Here is a 16,598-nt window from a genome sequence, read left to right as displayed (position 1 = left end):
ACCCCCCCCCCCTTTTATATATAAAACCACCTCCCTGCCTATCTATCTATGTTCCTCACCTCATTCATCAATACATTTACCCACAATTCCCCCCAACAAACAAACCCAACTAGTCAGAACCCTCCCCCTCTCTGGTGCAGGTGGTGTGGTGTAATGGTAGCACGTGACGTTGTGGCGATCTCCCTCCCCTCGCAGGGAATTTCTACACTTGATCCGTTTCAATCTGGGTTCGATTCCCAGCACCGCCAGGAGCTTATTCTTGGATTGGAAGTACAGGTGGTTTGAACCCATCTTATACGTCGATTGATTATTTTTTTTTGGGGGCGGGATTGAGAGGGCTTGAGACGAGGTTCTGCCTTTTTTTTTCTGTTTCTTCTTTCTTCTTTTTTTTTTTTTTTTTGGGGTCTTTTTTGATCTCTTTTGGGGGGGAGGGAGAGAGGGAGAGAGGGGGTATTTGGGAGAGAGAGGCAAAAAAAATTTAAGGTATGCAAAAAGTCAAGGTATGCGTATAAGTGGAATTGAACCACCTACATCTTCAATCCAAGATTGTGATTATCTTGGCGGTGCTGGGAATCGAACCCAGATTGAAACGGATCAGTGTGATGATTCCGGGGACAGAATTCCACAACGTCACGTGCTACCATTACACCACACCACCTTGGCCAGACTGTTGTACTGACTTGCTTGGTTCCTGTTGCTACAGGACGGTACAAAAAGGTCCATAGGTTAACAACCAGATAAAAAAACACATAATCTACAAAAATAGAAAAAAGATAGTTGACAAATCTAGCGGAATCGAACCGCCTACATTTTCAATCCAAGATCTGCTCTTGGCGGTGCTGGGAATCGAACCCAGATTGAAACGGATCAGTGTGGATATTCCGGTGGAGGAGGGATGCCACAACGTCACGTGCTACCATTACACCACACCACCTGCGCCAGACTGTTGGACTGGCTTGGCTGTTTTTGGCAACCGAATCGGATAAAAGACTTGATGAAGGGCTGGGCTGAAGAAGGGCAGAGTAGTGTCGAACCCGAATACGAGACGCCAATCAGGAGCGTAGGATTTTCGATCTGCGACACGGAGGCCGCGAAGCCAGGCACGGGCACGGCCCACTCCGCTAAGAAATGGGACCACCACATCAGGCAATATGCACCTCCCTACTATCTAAATAATAATGTTCCTGGTATAAATTACACCTTCAACCTTCACCACCACCACCACACCACATCTCACCCAATTCGCCCCTCCCTCCACGCCTCGATCTCCCCCATCTCCCTTCTTTACTGCAGGCACGATGGGTATTCTCGAGGCTATCAGAACGCCCCTTATGGAGCTGGCGGCGCAGCGCGGGCTCGCGGTCCTGCTCGGCGCTGGCGCAGCCGCGTTCGTGGTCCTGGCCGTCGTGCTGAACGTGCTGAACCAGCTGCTGTTCCGCAACCCGAATGAGCCGCCCGTGGTCTTTCACTGGTTTCCCGTTATTGGGAGTACGATTACGTATGGGATGGATCCGTATGGGTTTTTCAATAAGTGCAGGGCGAAGGTTTGCTCTCCCCCCCCCTTCCCCCCCCCCCTATCTATCTATATATCTTTGGTTTTTTTGGGGTTATGTGAATGGGGAATTTGGGACGGGTAGTGGATTGGCGCTGATTAGTGATATATATAGTATGGTGATATCTTCACGTTCATCTTGCTGGGGAAGAAGACGACGGTTTATCTGGGTCGCCAGGGGAATGATTTTATTCTCAATGGGAAGCTGAAGGATGTCAATGCGGAGGAGATCTATACGGTGTTGACGACACCGGTCTTTGGCTCTGATGTCGTGTACGATTGTCCAAATGCGAAGTTGATGGAGCAGAAGAAGGTAGGCTACTCCTCATGGGAGGGTTCCCCTGCAGATACTGACAATGGCTGTAGTTTATGAAGGTCGGCCTGACCACCGACGCCTTCCGCTCCTATGTCCCGATCATCCAGCAAGAAGTTGAGAACTTCATCAAGCGCTCCTCGGACTTCAAGGGTCAGAAGGGAACTGTCAACATACCGAACAGTATGGCCGAGATCACCATCTATACCGCCTCGCATGCTCTCCAAGGCAAGGAGGTCCGTGATAAATTCGACTCCTCCTTCGCAGACCTCTATCACGATCTCGATATGGGATTCAGCCCAATCAACTTCATGCTTCACTGGGCCCCTCTCCCCCACAATCGCGCACGCGACCACGCCCAACGAACCCTTGCAAAGACCTACATGGAGATTATCCAAACGCGACGTGCTGGGAAGGAGAAGAGGGGGATGGATATTATGTGGCAATTGATGGATTCGAAATACAAGGATGGCACGCCTGTCCCTGACAAAGAAATTGCGCACATGATGATCGCACTCCTCATGGCAGGTCAGCACTCTTCGTCCTCCACCAGCTCCTGGATCATGCTCCGTCTCGCTGCCCGACCAGATATCATGGAGGAGCTCTACCAAGAACAGATCCGAGTCCTCGGCCCCGACCTCCGCCCTCTCACGTACGAAGACCTGTCCAAACTCACCATGCACCAGAATGTCCTCAAGGAAGTCCTCCGCCTGCACACCCCCATCCACTCCATCATGCGCGCGGTTAAATCACCCATGCCCGTCACTGGCACCAAGTATGTCGTTCCCACCTCGCACGTTCTCCTTGCCTCACCGGGGTGTACGTCCCGCGACGAGGAATTCTTCCCCAACGCGGAACTCTGGGACCCGCACCGCTGGGACGCGGGATCTGGGGGTGTGGTTGGCGCCGATGTCGAAGAGGAGAAGGAGGACTACGGGTACGGACTGATCTCCAAGGGCGCATCCTCACCCTACCTTCCGTTCGGCGCGGGTCGCCACCGCTGCATCGGCGAGCAATTCGCGACAGTGCAGCTGGTGACTATCACCGCGACCATGGTCCGCGAGTTCAAGTTCCGCACTGTGGACGGGAGCAAGAACGTGCCTGCTACGGATTACTCGAGTCTCTTCAGCCGGCCGCTCGCGCCGGCGGTGATTGCGTGGGAGCGGAGAGAGCGGGCTTAGGTAGTAGGGGTTGGATACGGAAAATGTTGCATGGCTGGCTGCGTCGATGAGGATCATGAAAACGGCTTCTTCTTGCTTGTCCTAGGTACTAATAGAGCTCCTTTTAATATGGATTTTTCTTACGAGGGGGGGCGAGATGTGATGTGGTGTTGTATGTGTAGGTCAGCAAGTATATATACATAACAGCAAGGTCTATGCAATATATATTGGCAAATACAAAAGGGGGATATATGAAAACATATCTGCCGATAATAAGAAAAAGAAAAGAGAAGCAGAATCGCGATATGATCCGCCACCCGTGCAGATCTTCCCGTCTGGCGCCAGGAACGGGACTCGGGGTCCGAAAAGCACATGTCAGGAAAGAAACTGCCGCTTAACCGATTCATTGAGAAACAGACTGACTGCGCAGAGTGGGATTTAGTGGTTTTGTTTTGTTCTGCTCCCTTTTTCCTTTTTCCTTTTGATTATTCTCGCTCAAAAGACTTCTTCTTTCTCTGTTTCTTGCAGTTGGAAGGAACTTGGAACAAGAATTCTTCTTTCTTCTTACCCTTCCATCAGTCAAGGTACCGCGGGACATACAGTACTTGCTTGCTTCTACAGTACATGGTACATAAGGTATCGAAGCCTTCTGATACGATAACCAGCTGATAACAAACGAACGAACGAACGAACAGCATCCGACAAAAAAGCAAACCGCGCCCGCTCAGCTCAGCTCAACAAAAGCGAGCTCCAATCGCCGCGCTCGCCTCGGACCACACGCCCAATTTCTACGACATCTGCAACTCGTCACAAACTCCCTCGGCCTCCCTCATTCCCCCCACGTGCCGTCACTGGCTCTCTTTATTTACTACTTGTCTGTTGTCTTGCTGTAGTCAATTGATTATATCCGCTTCTGGATCCTTTTTTTGATCTTTGCCGCATCGCATCGCATTTGCATTTGCATTGTGCATTTGCATTGGAGCGACGGACGAGTGAGGGTGGTATAAGAGGGCTCGATCCCCCTCTCCCCCCGCTGCGGTGCACCGCTCATGAAGATGGCCGCGCTCAAGGTCGAGACGCACGATGAGAGCGTCGTCGCCACGGGCTTGGACGCGCAGAGAAACTTGAATTATCGGAGACGCCACTCGTCGGTGCATCCGCGTCGGAAGAGCGCAGAGTATAATTTAGCTATGGATGGTGAGGAGGGGCTGTTGTTGAAGGTTTGTTTGTATTTTCCTACTTGCCCCCTTCCCCCCTCCCCCCCGCACCACCACGAACCACCACCACAACTGCTACCCCGCGGGCGTCTCGCATGGGAAGAGAGGGGGAGAGCAGGGATGAAAATGAATGAAACGACGTGGAAGAATAAATGCTAATCGTCTGTTGCGTCGCAGGTGGATATCTTCCTCTCTGAATTGGAGCGGCGGCTGGACGTCCTCGAGAACTATGGGAATCTCAACCTGGACACGGGGATCAGCAGGGCGTATGCCACGCTGCAGGCCGTGCGAGCCCGCTGCAGTCAGGTCTCGGGCGAGGTGATCGGCGCCGGGTGGAGGAGGGCTCGGGTCATGGTCGAGACGATCGAGTCGCGGTATCAGGATGCGCTCGCGGCCAAGGAGACCATGGGCGAGAAGGTCAACATCGGCATCGGCCTGCTGGACGGCATCCTGTCCGACTTTGAGGCCCGCGCCTCCAAGATGCGGGAGCAGGGTTTTGCGGGCGCCGCGGGCAGCCTCATGGATGGAGGCCGGCGCGTGGTGGATGAGGGCATTGGGAGGGCCAGGGAGGTGGTGGACGAGGGGATCGAGCGAGCCATGAAGGCCGCCGAGACGATGGAGGAGCACATCGAAGCGGCCATCCAGCGCGCTCGTGAGAATGGGCTCATCCGGTACGAAGACCTGCCGGTCCCCTGGCGTGTCAACCCGCACATCGTCCGGGGGTACCGCTTCAGCGCGTCCAAGATCGAGTGCGTGCGGTCCATGTTCGGCATCTCGAACGAGCTGGTCAACATCTGGTCCCACGCCATCGGGCTGATGATCGTGCTGGCCATCGCCTTCCACTTCTACCCGTCGTCGTCGAACTTCAGCCTCAGCACCAACACCGACGTCTGCATCGCGGCCGTCTTCTTCTTCGCGGCCTGCAAGTGCCTGGTCTGCAGCACCATGTGGCACACGATGAACTCGGTGGCCGACCAGACGCTCATGGAGCGCTTCGCCTGCGTCGACTACACGGGCATCTCGCTCCTCATCGCCGCCTCCATCATGACGACCGAGTACACGGCCTTCTACTGCGAGCCCGTCTCGCGCTGGGTCTACATGACGCTGACCACGACCCTCGGCATCGGCGGCGTCATCCTCCCCTGGCACCCGACCTTCAACCGCAGCGACATGGCCTGGGCCCGCGTCATCTTCTACTCGGCGCTGGCCGCGACCGGCTTCGCGCCCGTCCTGCAGCTCAACCTCACGCGCGGCTCCGCCTGGGCCTGGTCCTTCTACGCCCCGATCGCCAAGAGCCTCGCCGTCTACCTGGTCGGCGCCTGCGTCTACGCGTCCCAGGTCCCCGAGCGCTGGTTCCCCGGCGCCTTTGACTATATCGGAGGCAGCCATAACCTGTGGCATTTTGCGGTGCTGGGCGGCATCTGCTTCCACTACGTCGCGATGCAGGAGTTCTTCGCGCGTGCGTTTGAGAGGAAGGTTAATGGATGCTCCCTCTTCTGATTCAGCTTCGACTTCGGCTTCAGCTTCAGCTTCTGGCTTCTGGCTTTCTGATACGGCTGGGAGGCTACTTAGGGAATGGATGGATGGATGGATGGATGGATGGATGGATGAAATGCATGGATGGCTAGCTGTCTTGGCTTGGTAGGATAGGAAGAGGGGGGATCGGATCCGGTTCATATAGAGAGAGTCTTCTTTAGCATGCATGCATGCATACATGCATGCGTGATCTTTGGGCCTTTTTTTCGCCCTCCTTACTTACTTATCCTCTTTCTTACCCCCCCTTTTTATTTTTTGGGGGCTTTTTTTTCTTCTTCTTCTTTCTTCATCCATAGGGAGCATCGCATCACATCGCATCGCATGGCATGGCATGGCGTTTGGAAGAAGGGGTCATACAATACATACTATACTATACATTACTTAGATACATAAGAACATAAAATCAAATTAAACCTAAAGTTCATTCATCATTCATTACCTATCGTACCTAGACCACATAACTGCATAGGTACCTCATAGAAGGAGATAGATCCCTGGGATATGAGTAAATCCATATTTTTATTTTTTTTTATTTAATTTGAATTTGAATTTGAATAAAGGGAAAGAAGAGATATGGAATGGAATAGGATGGATGGGATGGGGTGGGAATGTGTGTTTTTTTTTTGAAGAGAAAAGAGAGAGGGGGGGGGGATGGGGGATGGAACTTTTAAGAAAATAGAAAGACAGAGAGGGAAAGGGGGGGAGATGGGGAAAGAGAAAAAGAGGGAGGGGGGGGGGGGAAGGGGTGATATATATAATACCCAAGGTAAGGTTACCTTACATGACATTAGATCCAATCCATAACAAGACGAAGCAAGCCCAGAGACAGCGCACAGATTCCCTACCTATATCCCGCACACGAAAAAGGAATCCTGAGATATTTTCTTTTTTTCCCTTTAATATTTCTACAATAACATACTAATAACACAAAGTACATCTCATGGCAACAACAAACTGAACTCCTCACGAGCGCTTCCCTCTAATGCCCACATCCAAGCAGCCGACGGCCCACGCAGCCACGAAGCAGCTAAGCACCCCGCCGAAGATGACCAGCGGCTTGCGCAGGCCCGCGAGGAACGGGTAGTCGTAGGTGACGATGACGTCGCGGTCGCGCAGGTCATCGACGATGTTGTGGGCGTGCAGCGTGAGCGTGGTGCGGCCCAGCGTGTCCATGAAGGTTTTGTGCAGGCCGAGCGAGGAACTGATGTGTGGCATCGTCGTGCTGTATTTGACGTTCCTGCTTGGTGTGTTAGTGTGGGGATGATTGATGGGAGGAGGGGGGAGAGGCGTACTCGGCTCCTTCCGGGAGGATGATGCGGAGCTCGATGTGCTCGTATTCTAGGCCCTCGGGCTGTTTGGGGCCTTCGAGGAATGGAACCTTGAGCACATAGCTATCGCCGCCATTTAACTTCCTGAGGAAGTTCTTGAGATCGGCATCCCATCCGATACGGAAGGGGTAATTCCACCCTCCGAAGATAGGGTATCGTGGTTTGATCTCGAGGCTGGCTTCCCTCTTATTGCTCCTGAATCGAGAGGTTGACACATTCCCAATCACGTCCGTGAAATAGGGCGTCAGACTTCCAACCTTCAAGGGGAACTTGAGTTCTCGGATCGCTGTGGTAGGGGGGTTGTAGTATTGCTGCTGAGCCCATTGCAAGCGTGAGAACTGCTTGGTGAGGTTTGCGGCTCGGTTGTGCATAGTATAGCGCTCTTCAAAGGCAATGTTCCCGCCCCAATGGCTGACTTCGATATCTCGCTCGAGGCGTGAGACATGAATGAGAGGCTTTGTAAATTCATACCGCACTCTGACAGGTTCCAAGGCCCCGGCTGGTACCTCGCCAAATGGGCCATATGTGAATTTCGTGCCCTGCTTCTGGGGTGATTCCGGCTCCCCCTTTCCTCCTGGGATGATGGTATATTCAGGGATATTTGCGGTACCAAACTTGACTTCTGTCTTTTGCTTTGATGTGACGTACGACGAAGGGCAATAGGCGGAGAAGGTGTAGACAAGGAACTGGTTCTCTTGTTGCTCAATTCTTGACGGGAGAGGCCGTAAACTGGATAAGAAAGAGTACGAGATGGCCAATGTTTGCTGAGCTTTAGGTGCGAGAGCTTTCGGAAGACGGACGCGGTAGAACTGTGTGTCACTGGTGATGGATTAGCTAGGTACATTCTTCGAAGGAGAAAGGACCGTAGAGTCGTTGCTTAGTCGTCGATTAGTCGTACCTTTGTGGGTCAAATTCGACAGCTTCAACTTCAAATAACCTCCCATCTGCATCCTTCTTGTCCTTCACCTCCAATCCTCCAATTGTCTCCATCTGCTGCGACGTAAACGGGATGAAGTACTCATCCTGAGGCGTGCTGGCGATATTCTCAATGACCACGTTAATCAATTCCCTTGGGTACCCCCTCTCTAAGTTGACGATATGCACCAAGTTTGCGTTCTTAAACACTTGTGGGGGCTTGAAGTTCGCAGGCAGGACGACTCGGGATGTGAGTGGTGTCGTCAGGTTGCCCTTCTCCGCGCAGACAGCTGCTGAAGCCAAGGAGAGGACGGCGGCCGCAATTGAAAAGAGCCTCATCTTGAATTTGGGGAGGCAGACCAGGCCTGGTATCAAAGAGGCGTCGAGAGGAAGAGACTCCAAATCCAAGTCAAGCCAAGTCGCGGGAAGCTTAGCCAGACAGAGTGTCCTCTCTGGATCATCCTAAGCGCGTGCGGGTCGAAGCGTCGAAGCGCGCGGATATTTTTAGCTGTCTGCATGGATTAGGCAAAGACCGGCATGGGCTGCCCCACGGATGCCATCACTCGTCTTTCTCTCCGGATTCCAGTCTTGAACTTCCAAGTTCCTGGGTTCCTGGATTCCTGAACAATTACAACCTTCGCTGCTCTCTCGCCGTCTCCCTTCTCTCCATCCTCCATCTTTTCTTATCCAGAACCCTCAACTACCAAGCGTCGTTGACCTGCTTCCATCATGGTGGGCCTCGGACCGTACGTATCCCCAGAAATTACCCCTCTCTCTAGGACGGCTTCATGAGCAATGAGGCAACCCTTACTCTCAAGACACCATCTGAAGAGTAAATGTGGCTCCAGGCTCATGAACCGTGTTCCATACCACGTTCCATGAGACCGTTGCTAACTTCTGGTGCAGAAGAAAGCCTCCGTCCCGGAAGGGTACGTACCTCAGTCGGCTCTGATATTGTTGAGTTATTCACTTGTCGCGTTTTGCATGTTTTCAGGATAGAGATATCCGCTTATCGCTTCTGAGCTTGTATGAGGAAGTATCTAAGCCTCGTGGGCTGTTGATAAACTGTCGATGGTCCCTAAACATCAACCCACCACTCTCCCCAACACTCATTGTCAACTTCTCATGTCAACAAACTAAGGAAACAAGATGTTTCCATTTCTCCAGCAACAATGGATGAAATACACAGGTCATTTAATGCGGATTTTCTTATCTTTCTACCCAACCCCGAACTTTGCTCTTGCCATTGTCCTCGGAGCAAATTGGCCCACTCGGGTCGACCTCGAGCTGAGATGGCCTCCTCCACTATCCCAATTCCCCATTCCCCCACTCCAACTCCGCAATTTTATCATTCTATCCCCCACACACAAGAGCGGAGCTTTAGGTCTTTCAAATCATGAGATCAGAAAAAAGCAAATAGATTTCAGCTCACCGCTATCACGTGACATCATCATGTGTGGGGGCCGTGTTTGTGGCTTGGCTTGGCTTTCCTTTTATCATTGATTTCATATTTCGAGACTATATGGCCTTGGACGCATAACTGACATGGCTTTCAGGTTCCATGGCCGATGTGCCAAGGGATTTGATGCAGGAGATCAAGAGGCTGGAGGAGTTATTCACCGTTGATGCTGCTAAGCTGAAAGCGGTCACGAAGCATTTCGTTTCTGAACTTGAGAAAGGTACGTCTCCTTTGAAAGTTGCCGATAACCTTAATTGACATTTATGCAGGTCTCAGCGTTGAGGGCGGTAGCATTGTAAGAAGAAATCATCGTCTCGTTTAAGCAATGATGCTAATTTACCTCAGCCAATGAACCCGACTTGGTGCATGTCCTTCCCAACAGGTTATGAGACTGGTACTTTTCTAGCTTTGGATATGGGTGGAACCAACTTGCGAGTTTGCGAGATCATTCTGACCGACGAGAAGTCAGAGTTCGATATCATTCAATCTAAATACCGAATGCCGGAGGAACTCAAAACTGGCGATGCTGATGAACTCTGGGAGTACATTGCCGACTGTCTTCAACAATTCATCGAAACTCACCACTCAGGTGAGAAACTCGACAAGTTGCCCCTCGGTTTCACCTTCTCCTATCCCGCAACTCAAGATTACATAGACCATGGTATCCTCCAGCGATGGACTAAGGGATTTGACATTGATGGTGTTGAGGGGCAGAATGTGGTTCCTATGTTTGAGGCTGCTCTTGCCAAGAGAGTGCGTTACTTAACCCCAGTTAAATTAATTGATGCTTACCCAGAAATAGGGAGTTCCTATCAAGCTTACCGCCTTGATTAACGATACCACTGGTACCTTGATCGCATCTGCATACACGGATACCGCCATGAAGATTGGCTGTATCTTTGGAACAGGATGCAATGCTGCTTATATGGAAGATTGCGGATCGATCCCCAAGTTGGCCCACATGAATCTTCCTCCTGACATGCCAATGGCCATTAACTGCGAATGGGGTGCTTTTGATAACGAACACAAGATCTTACCACGAACCCCTTATGATATCATCATTGACAAAGACTCTCCACGTCCAGGTCAGCAGGCATTCGAGAAGATGATTGCCGGTCTCTATCTTGGTGAGATCTTCAGATTGGTTCTTGTTGATTTGCACGACAACAAGGAGGTCCACATCTTCGAGGGTCAGAATATCGATAAGCTCAGAAAGGGTTATACCTTGGACTCATCCTTCTTGTCTTTGATCGAAGAGTAAGTAGATATCATTCTCGAACTGTGTTGCATACTGATGACATTCTAGGGATCCATTTGAGAACTTGTCCGAGACGAAAGACCTCTTCCAAAACAAGCTCGGCATAACAACCACTCACCCCGAACTCGAGCTCATCCGCCGCCTTGCGGAACTGATTGGAACGCGTGCAGCTCGCCTCTCTTCCTGTGGTGTTGCAGCAATTGCCTTAAAGAAAGGCTACAAGACCTGCCACGTTGGGGCTGACGGATCAGTCTTCAACAAATATCCACACTTCAAGGCTCGCGGTGCGGTGGCTCTGCGTGAGATTCTGGATTGGCCTGCGAAGAAGAGCCCCAGGGATCCGGACCCAATCGAGATCTTGCCTGCTGAGGATGGTTCTGGTGTTGGTGCTGCACTCATTGCCGCATTGACGTTGAAGAGAGTCAAGGAGGGCAACTTGGCTGGTATTCAACACCCCGAAAACTTCAAGTAAGCTCGGGTTGCATACGTTGAGATTAAGCAGCACACGTGGGCTTATGACTGCCGTGGTTCTTAGACGATAGAGAAAAAAAAAGGAGAGGTTGCAGCGGAGACTTTGGTACGAGGATATATAGCTCTCTTTTCGTAATCCATATTATAATGCAAGGGTATCTATCTCTCTGTCCATCCCAAAGTAACTTTTCCTTTCCCATTCCACTAAGACCTCTATCCCATGAAAGTACATATCGGCAGCCTATATAAATCAACCGCAAAATACCTCCTCCTGACCCCCTTCCACTCTCCCTCGCCATCCTTCCCTAATCCCATCCCCTCGAGATCAACCGGGACATCCGTGAACTCAACGTCCATACCCGCATCACACAGATCCAACTCCACAACCTTACAATAAACATCATAACACACCCTGCGATCCGCACCCAGGCCATTAAAGAAGCCGAACCGTCCTTCCGGAGACAAGAGCCCGACGACGTATTCCGAGAAGAACAGCTTAAGCTGTGTGTAATCCTCACCAAAGGTATCGAAATAGATAGCATCGAACACCTCGCCCGCTTCCAACAACTTGGGCACGATTTCCTGCCAGCGTCCTGAGTGGACTACGTATTTCCCTCCCTCGGGCGCGGACGCTTCCCACGCTGCGCCGAAATCCGAACCCTCCTCCTTGATCTTTGAGAGGACCGCGGGGTGCGCTTCGATGATGTGGTGCGATAGGGGAGAGGTGGCGCGGAACATACGATCGATGATACCCATGCCGAAACCGATATTCAGGATGCGAGCCCCCGGCTTCAGGTCTGGGAGGAGGAGATCCACGCTACGCCGCATGATGTCTGTTTCCCAAGCCATCATGACACCATTCGCATCTTCATCGAGCAATTTATCGTCTTCGAACTTCAGCGCGCTTTTCAGGTAGTCCTCGGAATTCACATCCTTCTTTGGTGGTTCCTCGTTTTTTGCTTCCTGCGGTTTTTCACCCGTTGTTATATCGGCATTCGCGTTGCTTTCTCCTTCTCCTTTCCTTACGACGATAACTCCATCTCCTTCTTCACCTTCTTCTTCTTCTTCAATATCCATCCCCTCATCCTCCTCCCCGCTCTCTAACGCCTCATACCCACCCATCAACCCCAACAGCATCTCCGCCCTCACCCCCGCCTCCACAACCAACTCATACAGCTCCTTCCTTCCCAGCCGCCACGCTACACACCCGGGCGTCTCCCCCTCAGCATCTAGATCATTCCAGATCGCCCCCGCCAGGAACAGCTCCTTCACCACCTCCTTCGCCTTTTCTATATCGACCTCCTCCCCCCCCTCCCCCTCTTCTCCCTCCCCCAAAGACCCAGCAGTCCCCGCAGCAGGTCCGCAGGCGCTAATAGCCGCGTGTAGCGGCGTCATCCCCGTCTCGGGATCTTGCACGCTGGCATTTCCTGGGATGCGGAGGAGCGGTTTGAGAGCCTCGAGGTCGTGGTTGGAGGCGTGGAGGAGGATGGTTTGCGTGTTTAGATCGAGGGAGGGCGTTTCGAAGGCTGGATCGTCCATTTTGGGAGGCCTGGGATCGGGATAGAGATTCTTGTTTGGGGTGAGGTGGTTGAGGATGTGGAGTCGTGTGTTCAAGGTAAGATATCTTTTTCTTGGTGGGGTGGAGCGGTGGGTGGTGGCAGAATAGCCGAATCGGGACGATAGGAAGGAAGGCGGGCCCAAAGACGGCGTAGCGAAGGTGGTTTTCCCCTCCTTAGTATCAATTGGGAGCTAAGATTTATATAAAAGAGGGGATATGTATAGATTGCGGATTCGTGTTTACCTTTTATGGTCTACATCCTACTGTCCCATATACACCTAACAATTGCCATGTCGATGTTGATAATAGCCAAGTAATTTACAATTGTATATCCCAACCCATATGCACCCCGGAGAATGCCATGCCGATATCGACGATAGGTAGTTTACAACTCACTCTTAATAGTCTTAACCGAGTACGATTGGACCCAATCCTTAACGTCCTGTCTATCCCTGTCGAGCCATGCTGCCTTTGCTCTGATCGCATCACAGCTCTGGGCAAGAGTTTGATCAAAGCCTTTGGTGCTTTTCTCAGCGAAGAATTTCTGTACACGTTCCAGACCTTCCAAGCTGGAGAAGCTTGACGTGCAGATCGAGACGACTGTGCCGAGCATACCCAGACCGGGAGGGAGTCTTCGTGTGAGCTCGTCCCAGTTCTCGGTCATCCAGTTGAAGAGAGCTTCGATACCCTCAGGATGGCTTCGAAGACCACTGATCGGCATGTAAATATCTTGCTCCTTGACTTCCCCACTGAAGGGCAAGCTCAGAGTCTTCTTGATGAGTTCTGGGTCCCTAGCTCGACCCAAGACGCGAAGAGCGGTGTTCCGTTCATCGCTGTTCTTTGAATTGCGGTAAGTTTCGAGAATTATGTCGTACTATGATCTGTTAGACATCACCCACATAGCAACGACGTATGACTTACTTCTTTCTTTCCACCATACTTTACTACAATACTGAAGACACTTCCTCTGATGTTCGGATGGATTGCTGTCTTATCGCCTGCGGCGAACTTCGCAAACATATCTTGAGCAGCTGCAATGACTTTCTTATCACCGGGCAACCCAGCACTGCCAAAAAGCATAGCCTTAAATTGCTGCTGAATGTGATCGTCACTGTCCTTGAACTCCCATCCATATTTGTGAGCCTTTTCGCTGGCAAGGTCACGTTGGAATGCTTCAAGCCCATCCCTGACACTCTGATCTTCAAATATCCAGGCTCCTTGGATAGCACTAAGACGGGTAAGGATCTCATTCCAAACGACAAACTCGCTCTCCGAATCAAAGCCCTTCAGCAAGTTCAGAACACCGGAAGTCTTCTGGTATCCAGAGGCTGCAAGTGCTCCTGCATCTGCAATCATTCCTGCACGGTCCTCGACACTCAGAAGACCGTCCTTGGCAGCCCTGCCGAGCTTTTCGAGGCGTGCAGGGGTGTATGAAGTCCGGTAAATACTGGTGTGGTCGGCATTGAGCTTGAAGAAATCAAAATCTTGAACCTTGAAGACGTCCTCTCGCTTCGACAGGACTAGATTTTCATCAATTCCATCCTTTGTGCGAAGACCCAAAAAGACTGGATAAAGAGTTGTGTCTTCTTCAGGCTTCACATCAGCGGTGCGAAGCAGGCGGTTTTGCTTTACATGGATGGTCTTGTCGCTCTCATTCTCAGTCACCGTGACCACAGGATAGCCGACATATTTAGTCCAGATGTCCATGATTTTAGCCACGTCCTTTCCACTAGCCTTGCTGAGAGCGTTCCAGAGGTCACCAGTTTGAGTGTTACCGTAGGCGTGTTTCTTCAGATACTGACGGATACCTTCCATGAAAACGTCTTCTCCCAAGTATTTCGAGATCATGCGGATAACACATGAACCCTTGGAGTATGAGATGGCGTCGAAAATTTGGTTGACCTCATCAGCCCGCTTGACAGGCACCTCGATGGGATGACTGCTGCGCAAAGAATCCAGGGAGAGGGCACCTTGAAGGGTATCCGTGACGTAGCTTTCCCATACCTTCCATTCCGGATAGAATTTGTTGCAAGAGTACCAAGACATCCACGTCGCGAAACCCTCGTTTAGCCAGAGGCCATCCCAGAAGTCCATGGTAACCAGGTTACCGAACCATTGATGAGCAAGCTCATGTTGAACAACTTCCGCAACACGTTCTTTGGTTGAGGCACCGCTCGTCGCTGGGTCGAAAAGGAGATCAACCACACGGTAGGTGATAAGTCCCCAGTTCTCCATGGCACTAATAATACATCAGCAAACAAGTCTCGTTTGAGATCAGGGGTAGTTTACCCAGCCGAGAAATCAGGAATCGCAACCATGTCCTATACCAGCCAGTCAGAAGAGGAAGCCAATACAACAAACAACTACTTACCATCTTGGGAAGAGGGAATTTGCTGTCAAAGGTCTTCTCATAGAACTCAAGAGTACGAGCGGCAAGCTCCAATGAAAATCGGCCATGCTCAATATCCTGGTTAGGCGGGGCGTAGACCCTGATAGGAAGTCTAAACTTGTCCGTTTCGATATAGTTGAGTTCACCGACAATGAAGGCGACAAGGTACGTGGACATGTTTGGGGATTTGTTGAACTTCACGGCCTTCTTCGTGGCACTGATCTCGGTTTCAGAAGCAACATCCATATTACTCAAACACGTGTGTTTCTTGTCAGCAATCAGAGTAATGGTGAATTCGGCCTTAAGTGCGGGTTCGTCAAAGCAGGGAAATGCCCTTCGTGCATCCGTAGGTTCCATTTGAGTAGTAGCCAAAATGCCCTGGCTGCCGTCACTGTTCTTGTATGTCGAGCGGTAGAAACCAGCCATCTTGTCGTTCAGCTGGCCAGTAAACTTCATCTCAAGTTGCGCCTTGTTTCCCTTGGGGATTTCTGTGCCGAATGCAACCGTGGTAGTCTGTTTGTCTTCATTGTGAGAGAGTTCCGGAGAAGAGCTATTAGGTATTAGACCAAACGAAATTGTCTCTCCAAAGAATAAACTGCCGTGCAGCCACTCACCTGATCGTCTGAGATCCTGAGAGAACCTTGGTGCTATGGACATCTATCTCCAGGGTATTCAACGTGATGGACTTGGTATTCTCAACCACATCCAAATCAATAACGACCGTGCCATCGTATGTCAACTTCTCGAAATCGGGTTCCAATGTTAGGTCGTAGTGCCTTGGTATGACATTGCCAGGCAGAATCTCTCTGCCATTCGTGATATCCACGCCCCCGCCCTCGGCCTCTCTTGTTCCATGCATCTTGCACATTGCGTGTCGGCGGGATGAACAGTATCGGGTTGCGGTTTTTGTAGGAGATTGTCTAATGCGATCTAATATCTGAGGTCGTCTAGAGGGTACATGTGAACTATATGTTCTGATAAGCCTGTGCAATGGTGGGCGACAAGAGCGCAACGCGGAGGGGTTGTTCACTTGATCTCTTCGCCCTTGACTAGGCTTGCAGGAATAAGTGGCGAAGAGAAAGGCTAAGGGCAAGGCTGACCAAAGAGAGCGGTGGGGAGGGGATGGGATGGATCATGGGGCTTACATGGAGCGGTGAAGGGGCTTGTTCGAACAGCTTGAGACGCTGCTAAAGACTCTTCTTCGAGTTGTTGCTGAGAAGGCAGAAGAAGCAGCAGGACGTAGGAAAAAAGGAGAAGAAGAAAGGATCGTGAAATCGACCACAGACGTAAGGACACGCATTGGCGCCCCAGAAAGGAAGGTCGAGTACACGCAAAGTGAGTGGCTCTCGACTACTCGTACACTACTGATAATCCTCGAACACCAAACGACATCGATCGTTTCTTGAGCCGGATGAACCAGAAGCCACCGAACCGCGGACGCA

The 16,598-nt window shown here is 51.3% G+C and overlaps 7 protein-coding genes across 7 annotated transcripts; 3 read left to right on the top strand and 4 right to left on the bottom strand.

The window, feature by feature from the left end:
- The first annotated feature begins 1,175 nt into the window (after positions 1 to 1,175).
- M430DRAFT_122850 (hypothetical protein) lies at positions 1,176 to 3,324 on the top strand. Its single transcript, XM_024861859.1, has 3 exons — positions 1,176 to 1,544; positions 1,668 to 1,865; positions 1,919 to 3,324. Exons 1-3 carry the CDS (start codon positions 1,299 to 1,301, stop codon positions 3,044 to 3,046), a joined length of 1,572 nt encoding a protein of 523 aa, XP_024720485.1. The 5' UTR covers positions 1,176 to 1,298; the 3' UTR covers positions 3,047 to 3,324.
- M430DRAFT_250897 (hypothetical protein) lies at positions 3,107 to 3,487 on the bottom strand. Its single transcript, XM_024865191.1, has one exon. The coding sequence runs from the start codon at positions 3,430 to 3,432 to the stop codon at positions 3,166 to 3,168; it is 267 nt and encodes an 88-aa protein (XP_024720484.1). The 5' UTR covers positions 3,433 to 3,487; the 3' UTR covers positions 3,107 to 3,165.
- Positions 3,488 to 3,672: 185 nt separating this feature from the next.
- On the top strand, positions 3,673 to 6,177 carry M430DRAFT_141569 (hypothetical protein). Its single transcript, XM_024862719.1, has 2 exons — positions 3,673 to 4,245; positions 4,420 to 6,177. The coding sequence occupies exons 1-2, from the start codon at positions 4,075 to 4,077 to the stop codon at positions 5,740 to 5,742; spliced, it is 1,494 nt and encodes a 497-aa protein (XP_024720483.1). The 5' UTR covers positions 3,673 to 4,074; the 3' UTR covers positions 5,743 to 6,177.
- A 564-nt stretch (positions 6,178 to 6,741) lies between these two features.
- On the bottom strand, positions 6,742 to 8,360 carry M430DRAFT_51294 (hypothetical protein; the record flags this gene model as incomplete). The annotated part of the gene is made up of 3 exons (XM_024868206.1): positions 6,742 to 7,015; positions 7,071 to 7,925; positions 8,005 to 8,360. 3 exons carry the CDS (start codon positions 8,358 to 8,360, stop codon positions 6,742 to 6,744), a joined length of 1,485 nt encoding a protein of 494 aa, XP_024720482.1.
- Positions 8,361 to 8,632: 272 nt separating this feature from the next.
- M430DRAFT_141563 (hypothetical protein) lies at positions 8,633 to 11,210 on the top strand (the record flags this gene model as incomplete). The annotated part of the gene is made up of 7 exons (XM_024862718.1): positions 8,633 to 8,767; positions 8,928 to 8,950; positions 9,578 to 9,700; positions 9,750 to 9,775; positions 9,826 to 10,233; positions 10,283 to 10,737; positions 10,787 to 11,210. Exons 1-7 carry the CDS (start codon positions 8,751 to 8,753, stop codon positions 11,208 to 11,210), a joined length of 1,476 nt encoding a protein of 491 aa, XP_024720481.1. The 5' UTR covers positions 8,633 to 8,750.
- A 102-nt stretch (positions 11,211 to 11,312) lies between these two features.
- M430DRAFT_35565 (hypothetical protein) lies at positions 11,313 to 12,799 on the bottom strand. Its single transcript, XM_024866766.1, has one exon. It carries the CDS (start codon positions 12,746 to 12,748, stop codon positions 11,423 to 11,425), a length of 1,326 nt encoding a protein of 441 aa, XP_024720480.1. The 5' UTR covers positions 12,749 to 12,799; the 3' UTR covers positions 11,313 to 11,422.
- Positions 12,800 to 13,152: 353 nt separating this feature from the next.
- Positions 13,153 to 16,024, bottom strand: M430DRAFT_102814 (hypothetical protein; the record flags this gene model as incomplete). Its single annotated transcript, XM_024860823.1, has 5 exons — positions 13,153 to 13,641; positions 13,689 to 15,006; positions 15,057 to 15,088; positions 15,139 to 15,706; positions 15,771 to 16,024. 5 exons carry the CDS (start codon positions 16,022 to 16,024, stop codon positions 13,153 to 13,155), a joined length of 2,661 nt encoding a protein of 886 aa, XP_024720479.1.
- Positions 16,025 to 16,598: the final 574 nt, after the last annotated feature.

Source organism: Amorphotheca resinae (genome assembly GCF_003019875.1).
Source record: "Amorphotheca resinae ATCC 22711 unplaced genomic scaffold M430scaffold_7, whole genome shotgun sequence".
Lineage (NCBI taxonomy): Eukaryota > Fungi > Ascomycota > Leotiomycetes > Helotiales > Amorphothecaceae > Amorphotheca > Amorphotheca resinae.
Note: the sequence above shows the minus strand (reverse complement) of the source record. Positions and strands in the feature narration are given on the sequence as shown.